Consider the following 12,764-nt stretch of genomic DNA (forward strand, 5'->3'; position numbering starts at 1 on the left):
TTGGCCACTTGCATGGTTGTAAGGCAGCCTCAAGAATAGGACTCTGGACCCTAGACCCAGTGCCCTCAGGTATACTGGATGGAGGCCCCATGATGGGGCCATAGGCTCCCAGCCTAACCTGCCCCTCAGTGAGATGATACACTCTACTTTTAAAATACATTTACTTAAGTACAAAGTGGATTGATACAAAAAGTAGAAGTAATCAGATGTACACACACACACCCCTAAACCTCAAGGACCTGGACCCTGGCAGCAGAGACAGGAGTCTAGCTACAGTCTCCTGGGCAATTTTATCTTCCTTGGCATGGGGCAAGGCAAGGGTACTACCCTCATAAAACCAGTAGGCTCTGGTCACCCAGGACTCACTCCTGTAGGTAGGACCTAGAGTGGTTGCCACAAAAGTTGCCTCTAAATGGCAAGATAGATCCCAACATCCAGCTCAGGAGCCTACCAGAGAGCAGCCACCTGCCTTACCCCAGATGGGGATGAGATGCTTATCTGGGCAAGTAGAAGAGGTTGTTGTTAGCCACTTGTCATCCAGCCAGTGGCTACTCTATAGATTCCCCCAGAGCTTAGTGAGTGCAGGGTCCCAGCCCAAGTGCTCTGGTGTCCTTTGGTCTAGACATATTCTCAGTCATCAGAGCCTCTGTCTTGTCGTCTGCGGGATGGGCTCCTTCCACTGTCCTGGCTATGTCCCCGCTTCCTCTTATAGCAAGGGGAGAAGTCAGAGTGTCTCTGGCGTCTGGGCCTAGGAAGACAAGGACAACCAGACACTTAAAGGAACAGTCCATCAGGCCTTACTAGCTCTGCCCCCACTTCCTTAGTTTCCCAAGGTAGAGCTGGACCTAGCCTACCTGGCAGGAGAGGGAGATGATGAGCAGCTGTCAGCCTCCCTCTTGTGTTCTTTGTCTTTCTTCTTCTTGTGCTTCTTGTGTTTCTTCTTCTTTTTCTTCTTTTCTTTCTTGCTTTTCTTATGGCTCTCTGCACTGCAAGTGGAAAACAAAGGGTCTAAGCGTAAAGGAATCTGCCAGCTGAAAGCAGTGGGGTGGCCTCAACAAGGCAGGGAAAGGCAGGATAGGGCAGGGTCCATACCATAGTGTTGTGCACTGATAATGTCTGCATGTTGTGAATTTATATTAGTAAGCGAGCCTAGGCTCCACATCCACAAAGCTGAATACTGAAATGCTGCCAACATGAATGCCCCCAAGTGCTGGGATTAAAAGAAAACTGTGTGCCGCCACCAGAGCCTCACACTTTAACTGCTCCACCTCCCACCAAACTGAGTGGCACCTTCCTGTTTGCACCCATCACCCTATGGGTCACTTATGGCAGCTACTGAGATTGCATACCACTTTTAGGCTCCTGGGCATCTGCATGTCCAGGCACATCCAACTGGTGGTGGAGGCCGACCTACTTAAGTAAAACAGAGAGCTAAGGCAGTCCTTGGCTCCTTTAAAAAAGCCCTGACACTCAACCTGCCTGTTTATGAGTAGGGACACTAAGGACCTGGACACCCAGTCTCTCTTGTGAGTACTCTTGGTACACTATCTCCATGCCCACACCTGGCACAGCTCATGCATGATGCTATACCGCGCATGCACACAGTACTCAGGCACAGAGGCAGTATAGCAAGTTAGCCTCAACTTACTCCAGTTCGGCCTTGTCCTCAGCACGAGGCTTCTTCCTGGTAGCAGATGGGGCAGTGCTCGGGCCTTCGCTGTCCACGCGATGGTGCTGTATGAGAAACGGAGCTGTGGTGAGGGACACCCAGAGGGTCAGGCCCAACATCTCCCCAGACTCCCCAGACACCCCGAGGCCAGGATCCTGTGCATTGGGGTTGAAAAGGGTTTACCGTGAACACTGACAGCCCAAGCTTGGCAGCCTCCTTATCTTCTCGGGAAAGCGCCACGCGGCCCGCGGAGCCACTGCAGGGGACAGAGCATCTGAGGACCGTCCTAGACCTACACCACCCAGTCCTGCCCCCGACTCGCCAGCCTGCCTCACCTAGCGCTCCCTAGGCCCAGCAGCCGGTCCACGCCCTTCTCCTCAGGATCGCCTCCTTCCCGTTTGCAGATCTCCACGAAATCCTGCGGGACCGGGTTAGACCGGAGGTTCTAGGCTGGCACAGACAGACCCCCGCCCGCCCTCCGGACCCCGACCCCACATCTCAGACTCACCTCCTTGCTCAGGCCGGTGGGCTGTTTCCTCACGTTCTTGTAACCGCTGCGAGGGTCGGGAGAGCCCGTCAAAGGGCGTGCGCCTCGATCGCCCGCCTCCCCTGCCCCGCCCACATCCAGCCCCGCCCCGGGGCCACCCCGGTCCCGCCCCCGGTGCCTGCGGTCGCCCCGCAGCCTAGGCACTTACAGTGCAGCCAACAGCGCCTCACGCTCCGCCTCGCGCACCGCCGCCAGCTCCTCCTCGCGGCTCGGGCCGGCACACGGCGCGCGGTCCTTCGCGTACCAGGTGAGGTCGCGGCCCTTTTGCCAGCGGCCTACTGGCGCCATCAGAGAGTTGCCCAGGTAGTTCTCCCTCTGCTTGTCAGTCTTCACGTCCTCCCAATTGAACTGGTCCTGCCCGCCGCGCACGCCGCCGCGACTGGAGCCGAACATGGCGCCGGAGGCCCTGCACTGCTTTCAGTACCCGCCGGCTCTAGCATCGGACCCTCCGCTCCGCTCGGCCTCCGGACGCTTGCTGTGACGTCACTCCCGCGCGCCTGCGCCGCTCGCTAAGTACTCGCGCGCTTGCGCACTGCGAATAGCAGGCCGCCTCAGCCAAGGTCCTTCTTTCCAAAGGGCATTCCGTGGTTCGTCCATAGGCGCATCCCTCATCCCACTACCACGAGCGTCTGAGCGCTAGCTTCTCGAAGAAACAGCTGCATGTGATCCCATGTGTTACGCTGGTGTTAGGATCCTGGGTGGCCTGGGACACCACCAAACCTTGGTGACACCGGGGGGCGGGGACGGGGTCGGCTTGTGCTTGGCACCCTGCCTTCTGGAAAGCCAGGTGTGCTAACTCCAAAGGACTGGGGTCCCAGGTCACTGCTGAAACTCAGTTAGTGGCAAAACTCCCAGGGGCGCTGAGGTGCCGATAAAGTCGCCAAAGAAACCTAGTCAACTTTTCTGTGCACTGGGTGGCAGAGCGTGGCAGGAAAGTAAGATAATGACCCAAGCATCCCTAAACCAGAGCGATATGTGTTCTTGGCAGGTGAAGCTTTGCTGACGAAGTGCAAAGAATAGAGCTAATTGTGTTTTCTTCTGATGGGCCATAGCCATCAGGAGAAAGTCAAGGGCAACTGAAATGCATTAAAGATGGGTTTAACACTAGTCATGGCACTGAAAGAATCGGTGGTTATACCTGGCAGCCAGTGAAAGAATGAGCTGGTGTCTGGACTAAAGCTTAATTATAAGTGCACTTTTTCCATATTAGTGTCAGCCCTAGCGGCATGTAATAGAGTGTAACACAGAGATGGGTTCATCCCATGTGATATTTCTCAAGAAGGGAATTTGGAATGTCAACGGATGTGGAAAGGAACACAGGTGCCTGGGACCTTCCGTAGCTTCTACAGAATAGGGTAAATAATGTTCCCATACCTCGGGTGTTTTTCTGAAGACAAACATTATTGTGATACATATATATATTTGCTGGCCTGTGGAGCAGGAGCAGGCTTCTCTGTTAAACTGCAAGTTCATAACTCTTGTTATCAAAGTAGGTGAAAAATAAAAAAAAAATTAAGCTTTGTTATGCAGATGGCATTCAAGTGCTGGGCTGCCTTAAACCCCCTTGTTTTCCAGTTCTCTCAGCATTAATTAGGAGAGGCAACTTGGCCAGCCTCTCCCAGGTTTGCTTTGTTTGGGTAGACATAGTTTCTTTGTGTAGCCTTGGCTGTCTTGGAAATAAGCTCTGTAAACCAGGCTGGTCTGGAACTCACAGAGATTAACCTTGCCTCTGTCTCCCCAGTGCTGGGATTAAAAATCCATGTGTGAATACCAAACCTCACTCTAGTATTTCTTTAGGGACCTATCTTGAGAGCACTTGGCTCACTCCCTTGAGAGAACTCCTCTGTCAACTGCTTTTGGGAAGACATCACATGAAGGTTCTACAAGACAAAACGTATAAAATCTACAACTGTGAGGATAAATTACCACTTGTAAAGTACCCAGGGCTAGTGAGATGGCTCAGTGGGTTTGGGCTCTTGCCACCAACCCTGGTGAGCCAAGTTTGATACCCAGGACCGATATGGTGAAAGAATCAACTTCCACAATTTGTCCTTTGACTATAGACATGTCATGAAATGTATGCTCACCCTGCTAATTAATTAAAGTGCCCAGTCTGAGCTAGGCCTGGTGGCACAGGTCCCAGCTCCCCAGGAGGCTGAAGCAGGAATACTGAATGTTCAAGGACTGCCCAGGCTTACAAAAAAGATTTGAAAGCTACTCTGGGCAATTTAGTGAGGCCCTGTCTCAACATAAGAAACAGAAATGGAGCTACAGTGTTGGTTCCCCTCCTGTCTAGGGATGCCCACGAGGTCAGGAGGGGCAGGAGATCACATACCCCAGGGACTGTGGATGGCAAGTTCAACTTTCCCCTTGGAGAGTGGGTGGCTCCCAGAAAAGGTGTGCACAATTGGTTGGAACTAGGCACTTCAAGGATGCTTGATTTGCCTTACATAGCAAGCTCCTATCATGAGAAACTCAGTACCTAATTAACATATAGGTGTAGGAAGAGGAGAGCTAGCAGGGAGCTGTGTCAGAGGCTATGTATCAAATATGGTTATGGAGTCTGTGTCTAAAGACACTCTCAAGATGAAGTCAGGCAGAGAACAGGAGACCCCGCCAAGGGGAGGGATTTCTGCCTTTAATGCTGAGCTCATAATGGCTATCTAGTCCAGGCAAGACCTGCAACCTCAACCAGCAGGGTACCACCAACACTACAGTGTAACCATGGAGCACTTGCCTAACATGCATGAGGTCTTGGGGTCCATCCCTAATTTGATAAATCACCCAACCTGGTCCTCTCTGGCATCCCAAGTAGATCAAGACAGCCCGTTTTGTTCGTGTCTTTATTCTGAACACATGCTGAGTACTCGCCAACAGCTTGTGAGGCACCTGGTACGAGGCCTGAGCTCACATCCTGGCTTTGGAGGACACAGGTGGACCTAGATCTCTCAGAATCAAGATCATATTAGGAATGGATGATCCCAAGAGGAGATGCACAAGAAGGGAGCAGCAGACCCCGTGGGCCACAGTGAAAAGACACCAACCAGCCATCGCCCAGGGAAGGTCTCCAGAAAGCAGGACTGAAGCTTCTGGGGCCCTCACCTGTTGTACTTTTTTGAAAAAACACACTCTCTTGTTTATGTTTCTTATATCTTTTTCTCCCTACTCCACCCCAATCCCTTCCAACACTAGGCAGGAAAGAGAAAGGGTTCATGAGAGAGGGGCCGCAGTTCTCTTAGCTGCTTCCTGCTGGTTAGCGTTGTCGGGTTCCTTGGAGCCAGGCCAGTCCCCGTTTCAGAGCTCCAGCTTGTCTCACAACAGCAAGAAGGAGCAGCAAGAAGGAAGCCAGAGCAGCTTGTTCCTTGAGCGCCACACTCTCAGGCTCTGGCATTTATTCTCCCTCCAGAGTCCTCAGATTTAAATGATCGACACCTGGCAAAGAGCTCCTCTCAGAGCCCGCATAAAGCAGGTCTGCTGCTGTGGACCATCTGAATTAGTCCCACATCCCAGATCTTGGACCAAAACAAAACCATGTTTATATCTACAATACTCACCTTTGACCGGGCCAGGTATGGCTAAGAGGGGAATGTGGCTATGGGCCTAGGAGGGTATGGGACAAATGTCCACTGCAGTTCCAAAGCCTGTGCAGCCTTGAGTAACCACCTATTCCAGTGAGAACCAGAATCTCAAGCAACCAGTGGCCACAGCCATGAAAGGCTGGGTGGTCACAGGCCTGCTGCTGAGGTCAGGTACCATGTGCACTCTTGGATCTGGAGGAAGCAGGCATGTGAAGGTTCAGGCAGCCACTCATAGGCTTTGCTTTGCATAGCCACTTATTCTATAGACTATAATAATGTAGGGGCTTAAGATAACAGCCTGGCCATAATCCTGGGTCCCCAAGGGCAGAGAGGTGGTTCTCCCTGAGTAGTCTTTTGGGGAAGGGCCTATTAAGGTGTTTTTCCCTGGGTAGTCTTTTAGGGGAAAACCTATTAGGGGAACAGGTGAGAAAGGTCACTGTAGGCTCTGTGTGATCTAGGAGTTTAACCTGGGGGTTCCTAGTGGTAGACAGGTAATTGCTGGGTACTTCCTTTCCACTGTTCACATTCTTCCCAACCAACCTTGTAGCAGTGTTTAAAACTCAGAAGTTTGCCAAGCATGGTAGTATATCCCTTTAATCTCAGCACTCTGGAGTAAGAGGCAGGTGCATTTCTGTGAGTTTGAGGCCAGCTGGTCTACAAAGTGAGTTTCAGGATAGTCAGGGATATACACAGAGAAATCCAGTCTTGAAACCACCAACCAGTTTGAAGCTGCATGTGATAGCGCATACCTTTAATCCCAGCACTCAAGAAACAGAGTTATGGGGCTAGAGAGATGGCTCAGTGGTTAAGAGCACTGTCTGCTCATCCAAAGGACCCGGTTCAATTCCCAGTACCCACATGGCAGCTCACAACTGTGTAACCTCAGTTCCAAGGGATTTGATGCCTTCACATTAACGCACACAAAAGAAAAAAAAAAAAAAGGAAAGAAACAGAGTCAGGCCTAGTTTACATACTAAGTGCTAGACCAATCAGGGTGAGACTTTGTCTTTAAAAAACAAAACCTAAACAAATAATCAGAAAACCTACAGGTCAAGGGGGCGCACACCTGTGATCCCAGCACTCAGGGAGGCAGAGGCAGGCGGATCTCTGAGTTCCAGGCCACCCTGGTCTACAAACCAAGTCCAGGACAGCCAAGGCTACACAGAGAAATCCTGTCTTGAACAACCATAAACAAACAAACAAATAGGTCTGACCTAAATAGACCTTAAACCAGAGCATTTCATGAAGTTTCTGGTTTGTCACGTGATGATTTGCTGCAAGCTGGGCACCTGATGTTTTGCTGGAGGTTGGCTTTGTGAGAGGGCACGTGATGTTTTGCTGGAGGTTGGCTTTGTGAGAGGGCACGTGATGTTTTGCTGTGAGCTCTCTCATGGGAGGGGAATGCTTTGGCCAGCGGAGAACATCTGTGGGTGGACTCTGAGGAGAGGAGCACAGTGAGACCCCACTTTTTGGATCAACATCGCTGTGCTGATCTTCATGCTTTGGCACTTGACTTCACAGAGAGAAGCTTTCCAGAGAACTTCTCAGGGCAATCCAACTGAATCTAGCAGCTTTTGCTGACTTGTCATGCTGATTCTTGTTGCTGCTTGGTGTTGGCCTTTAGACTGAACTGCTGGTATCCTGAGTTTGGTAATCCCCTAAAGACTTATGACCCTAATCAGCAGGAAATATATAAAAGAGGTCTACAGCCCTTTTCCCTACTTAAGGTGGGGAGGAGGGTTGGAAGGGAGGTAAAGGTGTTTAAGAACCCTAAATAAAGTAGGATTGGTGAAAAATCTAATCCTACACTTACAATCTGGCTTTGAGCTAGCACATACTTAGAAATGATGGGTTTCAGGGCTGGGTTTACACAGGAAGACAATGACAACAGGCCATGGTTTCAAGAATGTATTGTTTAAAGACAGATCCCTCTCCATCCTTACAAAATGTCTCTGCTGTAACTCCCTGGCAGAATTACTTCTTGGTCTTGGTCCAAAACTGTTTGTACTGTTCAGCGTCAAAACTGTCAACCATCTCTGGCTCTTCTGTCCTCTGCAGGAGCTTAGCCTCACGTTTTCGAAGCCGAGCCCGGCGATCTTCTGGAGACAGGGCATCCAGGTCTAGGGGCATCTGCTTGTGGAGAGGTTTAAACACACCATTAAGGAGAGTCAGGATAGAAACCAAGAAAGATACTTGTACCTCTTTTACCTGTGCCTTCTATCCTGTCCTGGCCTACTAGTTATAGATTTGGCTGGCCTTTCTTTCCCTTTCGAAACAGAAGTTTTAAAGGTAAATGTTTTTCTGCTCCTTTTCCCTACACTTAAACACTTGTTTAAGACCAAGTTGTTTTTTTTTTTTTTTTCTGCCTGCATGCCAAAAGAGGCACTAGAGTTCATTATAGATGATTGTGAACCACCATGTAGTTGCTAGGAATTGAACTCAGGACCTCTGAGCCATCTCTCCAGCCACTAGGACCAAGATTTAATTAGGCCAAGAAAGTCTTGCACTGACAGCAGTGATCCTCAGCCTCAAGAGTGCTACCATTATAGATGGGCGCCACCATGCTTGGTTTTATGTGGCCCTGAAACCCAAGGCTTTGTGCCTATTAGGCAAGTACTCTACCAATTAGACTACAGTCCATATTTCATATTTTTATTTTCTTTTGTTTAAAAATAAATAAGTTAATTAATTAACTACTTAAAAAAACACAAACAAAAAAACAAATAGACTTGTTAAGCCTGGTGAGTTACGCCTATATGTCAACATTTAAAGAGGCAAGTGAGATGGCTCAGCAGTTAAGAGGACTGGCTGCTCTGCCAGAGGTCCTGAGTTCAATTCCCAGTACCCACATGATTGCTCACAATCATCTAAAAGGGGATCTGATGCCCTCTTCTATCATAGGTACACATGCAAACAGAACACATATGTATAAATAAATAAATCTTAAAAAAAAAGATGCAGAAAGATTAGGAGGTCAAGATCAGCCTCAGCTATGTAAGTTCAAAACCAGCCTGGTTTGCATAAGACCCTCTATTAAGAAAACAAAAACAAAACCCGAAAAAGAAATAATTAATTTGTTTGTTCCAATTTTGGTGGAGTTTTGGTGTCTAGCTGTTCCCCTGCTCCTGTACTACAGTGTATGCCGGAACTACATATGCAACTCCAATCCCAAATTCGGACCCTGGGCCCCAATACCATGGCTCAGCAAGGACCTACTGAAGGAAGCTTACCGTTAGCATACATCTTGGCTCCCGGTATCGGATATGGACCGTGGAGCCATCCGGTTTGACCAACAGCACAGGGTAGAGGCGACCATAGGCCTGGCGACGCAGTCGAGTGAATGAAGCCCTGTTGCAATCAGCTCTCCAAGAGGATGTGTGTAGGTGGCAGGGTGCAGGGGAGGCTGCCCTCGCAGCGCAGAGTCTCAGCAGGCTACAGGCAAGACAGACCAGCACTGGTTGACCGATGGTGGTGAGACAGACAGCAAGGAGTGCCAGGCCGGCCAGCCACTGTCAAGAGCATGACAGAGAACTGCCCAGCAACCAGACACTGGCCAAGATTGATGATTCACATTTAGGAACGGCCATTGAACTACTAGCATAGACAAAGCAGTCTACAGCACTGAGAATGGGGGATAACAGCCCCTTCTAGGAGAGCACAGGGTGCTTTGGGATGTGCTCGAGGGGACTGGAATTCCATGCTTACCCAAGCAGGCTGCCCAACTGCATCGTTTTCCCTTAGAGCTGTGGTGGCAGTAGGAAAGAGTCACTGGCCCTGATGTAGGACCTGCTGGACAAGGAAAAACAAACTGATTTTTCCATTTGATTATTGTCCTAGTAAGTCAGACCCAGGAGCATCTCCATTGTCCCTTGGTATTCAGGGGAACTGACTACAGGAGTCCCCTACAGGTAACAAAACTGACAAATTGCCAGCTTTCGGCTGTACAATGGCATAGTGTTTATATATGACCTGTGCACCGGTTCCCATATGCCTTAAATCGCTTATAATGCCTAAAAGGATAAAGCCAGGTATGGATGTGCATGCCTGTATTTCCAACACTCTCAGAGGCAGAGGCAGGAGGATCAGGAATTCAAGGTTATCCTGTTACAGGGGGTTAAAGGTGAGGCTGGGTTACTTGAGATTCTGTCTCAAAAAAACTGAAGCAAACAACCCAGGAGTATACAAAACCACATAACCATTTTTAAATGATTTTGTTTAGAAAACAAAACAAAAAACTTGTGTTCAATACAGACGCAATTTTTAAAAAGTTATCTTTAATCTGTGGTTTGAATCTTGGATACAGAAAACTAGGTGTGAGACCTAGGTGTGTGTCACTTGCCAGTCCATCCTACTAGCCCTCTGGTCTCAATTAGAACAGCTTGTGGAGGCTTTTTGCAAAAGCAGCTACCAGGGTCGCATCCTGCAAAGACTAGTCAGCAAGACCGAGGCCCACTTATGCCTGAAGGGGGTTCTCTAGTCAGAAATCCCCTGTGCCGTGTACGTGTGGATTTTTAACACCATTCTAGTTTTCCTAACAATACCGCGAGGAGACTACCATCAAGCCCGATTACAGACGGGAGAAGTCAGGGTTACTTCCTCTCCCAGAGTGGTCTAAGCAGGCGGAAGTCCAGGGTCCAACGCAATCAACAAGACTGGGACAGTGGAGAGCGCATGGATTAGGACGTTCCCACCTAGGGAAGGATCCGGAGGGAGGGGACCAACAGCCTCGAAGAGGGCGATCCCGCTGGGCAGTGTCTTAAGCCCGGGATCTCCTCCTCTCTAGCCACGCCGACTAGGCCTCCGGTCAACTGGGGAGAAGCCCCTCCCATCCGCCCCACCCGAGGGCGCATGTTGTCCTCCCTTTCACTCCTCCGTGATGGGGCCGGTTGGGGCCGGGGACCCAAGAGTCGCCAACCCGCGGCCGCCACCTCGTAGACCCACCGTGCAGAACTCTACTCAGTAGGTGGGAAACTGAGGCCGGGCCACGCGAGGCCACACAGGGAACCTGTCACTGCAGACGACGATCCTCCGCCGTGACCCAGGGCTCCCGGAGGCGCCGCGTCGCGCGGCGATGGCGTCACACAGCGCGGGGTGGATGCCCTCCGTTAAGGGCGGGGTAAGCCCCGGTGGGCGTGGTTGAGGCTGACCAGGGCAGGCAAGGCCCGCGCCCTACGCTGACCCCGCGGCTTTCTGTGGGGCGGCACGGCTTCGTGCAGTGCGTTGACAGAAGCCGGGCAGCCCTGCTACGGACTCCTGTGCGTCCTTGGTATCTGTTTCCACACCGGGCTGTTTTCCAGGTGATCCCATGGACACTTTCTCCCAGGAGGTACACGGATCGCCTCGGGGCTCGTGGTGGGCTCCAGGTCCGGAAGATGGACATGTAAGCGCCATGTCGGGATAGCAAAACGGCCAACGCGAAAGAGCTGGAGTAACTGCGGTACCCGTGAGGGATATCATTAGAGAACAGTCTGTTCTCCGGAGCCAAACGACACGACTTTCCAGCACCCGACTGGTGTCTCTTGAGTAGCCTGACACCAAGGGGTCCTGGAGCTTTGCCCACTGTCTTGAGCTTGTGAGCCCCTCGAGGTGTGCTGCTGTGCAGGCCGCAGGGCTCTGTCCAGAGGCTCTCAGGAGGACTGCACACCCTTGTCTATTTTACTTCTCCTGCTGCGGTGAAAGGATTTTGCTACACTGAGCCCCTGGCAACATTGTGGCAGATGTTTTTCCTTCCCCTTTCCTGTTTCTTCCTGAGTTCCTTTTTTTTTTTTTTTTTTTTTTTGCCATCCCTCTTAGGTTGCACTGGTCAGTTTGTTTTCCTAGACATTCAGACATGCAGGCTGTCCTGCATGTAGGCAGGGGTCTTCAAGAGACACAGTGAGAAGTCATGGTTTTTGTTTGTTTGTTTTTGCAGCCCGGCAGCCAGCCTCCGGAGTTCATCGTACATGCTGGCCTGCAAGGGTCTTATCAGGCTAGAAAGCAGGCACCACAAAGCTGCCTTTACTGGCAACTCATGCAACTGTAACCTAGTGCCTGTAAGATCCCCAAACAGGAAGTTGTAGCTTTACAAAGATCAGGTGATCATCCATCAGCCAGCGAGCGAGTCCTGGCAATGACCTAGGAGCAGGAGCGGCATAGCCACTCTCTGAAGAAAGCGCTGTTAAGCTTTTCTAGTTCATGTCTAGTCAGCAGTCCTCTTGTTCTGTAGTCGTGCTGTCAGAACAGCTGGCAAGGACTCTGGGCGCTGCTGAAAGAGTCTTAATTTTATAAATCAGTGCGTTCCAGCAAAAGGTAACCAGGCTAAGAGCCTGGGGGACAGGTGATGGGAGCATCATGCTCCTGCTTTGAGTTTATGAGGCTCTGAGACCTCAGATGTGTCTTACATTTTTCACTGAACCTATCACTAAGTCCTGAGCCTTATTTTTCACTGCCTCAGGTTTTTGTTGTCCCATCTAGGGAACCAGAAATGTCCTTGAATGCTGTGATAATAAAGAGAATTTGGATATATCTTAAATGTATTACAGGCCGGAGAAAAGAACAGGGTCATTTGTTTATTTGTTTATATATTTATTTACTTATTTATTTTTGTTTGGGAGACAGGGTCTCACTGTGTATCTCTGGCTGTTCTGGAACTCATTGTGTATACCAGGCTGACTTGGAATTCACAGAGATCCGCCTCCCTCTGGCTCTTGAGTGCTGGAATTAAAAGTGTGAGTCACCATGCCCACCATATAAAGCCATTTTTTTTTAACATAACTTTTTAAAGAAGAAGAGGAGGAGAGACCTCTTCTTAGGGTGGAAACTGGCTTCTCGTTATGTCTTTAAAGCAGTGGTGAGTTACGGTGATGGTTGCTTGGAGCTCAAGTGTTATGTTGAGGGGCACCCGGACTCCCGGAGCACCCGCGTTTTTGTTTCCCTGTAGGTTCAATGGGATAGTATTTCAGATGGTGTCTTGAGGCCTCCAAAGATATTG

At 50.2% G+C, this 12,764-nt stretch overlaps 2 protein-coding genes across 5 annotated transcripts; both read right to left on the reverse strand.

The window, feature by feature from the left end:
* Positions 1–144: 144 nt before the first annotated feature.
* C11H1orf35 (chromosome 11 C1orf35 homolog) lies at positions 145–2,707 on the reverse strand. Its single transcript, XM_021643251.2, has 7 exons — positions 2,365–2,707; positions 2,178–2,223; positions 2,005–2,087; positions 1,853–1,925; positions 1,649–1,734; positions 855–986; positions 145–748 (listed from the first exon to the last, which is right to left on the reverse strand). The coding sequence occupies exons 1-7, from the start codon at positions 2,607–2,609 to the stop codon at positions 631–633; spliced, it is 783 nt and encodes a 260-aa protein (XP_021498926.1). The 5' UTR covers positions 2,610–2,707; the 3' UTR covers positions 145–630.
* A 4,980-nt stretch (positions 2,708–7,687) lies between these two features.
* Mrpl55 (mitochondrial ribosomal protein L55) lies at positions 7,688–10,892 on the reverse strand. Of its 4 annotated transcripts, none has more exons than XM_021643249.2 (4): positions 10,736–10,892; positions 9,500–9,580; positions 9,025–9,226; positions 7,688–7,924 (listed from the first exon to the last, which is right to left on the reverse strand). In XM_021643249.2, exons 2-4 carry the CDS (start codon positions 9,520–9,522, stop codon positions 7,769–7,771), a joined length of 381 nt encoding a protein of 126 aa, XP_021498924.1. In that variant the 5' UTR covers positions 9,523–9,580; positions 10,736–10,892; the 3' UTR covers positions 7,688–7,768. The 4 variants fall into 4 exon arrangements, with proteins under 4 accessions (XP_021498924.1, XP_060219630.1, XP_060219631.1 ...); XM_060363647.1 differs by having other exon boundaries at positions 7,688–7,927; XM_060363648.1 differs by having other exon boundaries at positions 7,688–7,927; positions 9,500–9,583; positions 10,736–10,887.
* Positions 10,893–12,764: the final 1,872 nt, after the last annotated feature.

Source organism: Meriones unguiculatus, chromosome 11 (assembly GCF_030254825.1).
Source record: "Meriones unguiculatus strain TT.TT164.6M chromosome 11, Bangor_MerUng_6.1, whole genome shotgun sequence".
NCBI classification, from domain to species: Eukaryota; Metazoa; Chordata; class Mammalia; order Rodentia; family Muridae; genus Meriones; species Meriones unguiculatus.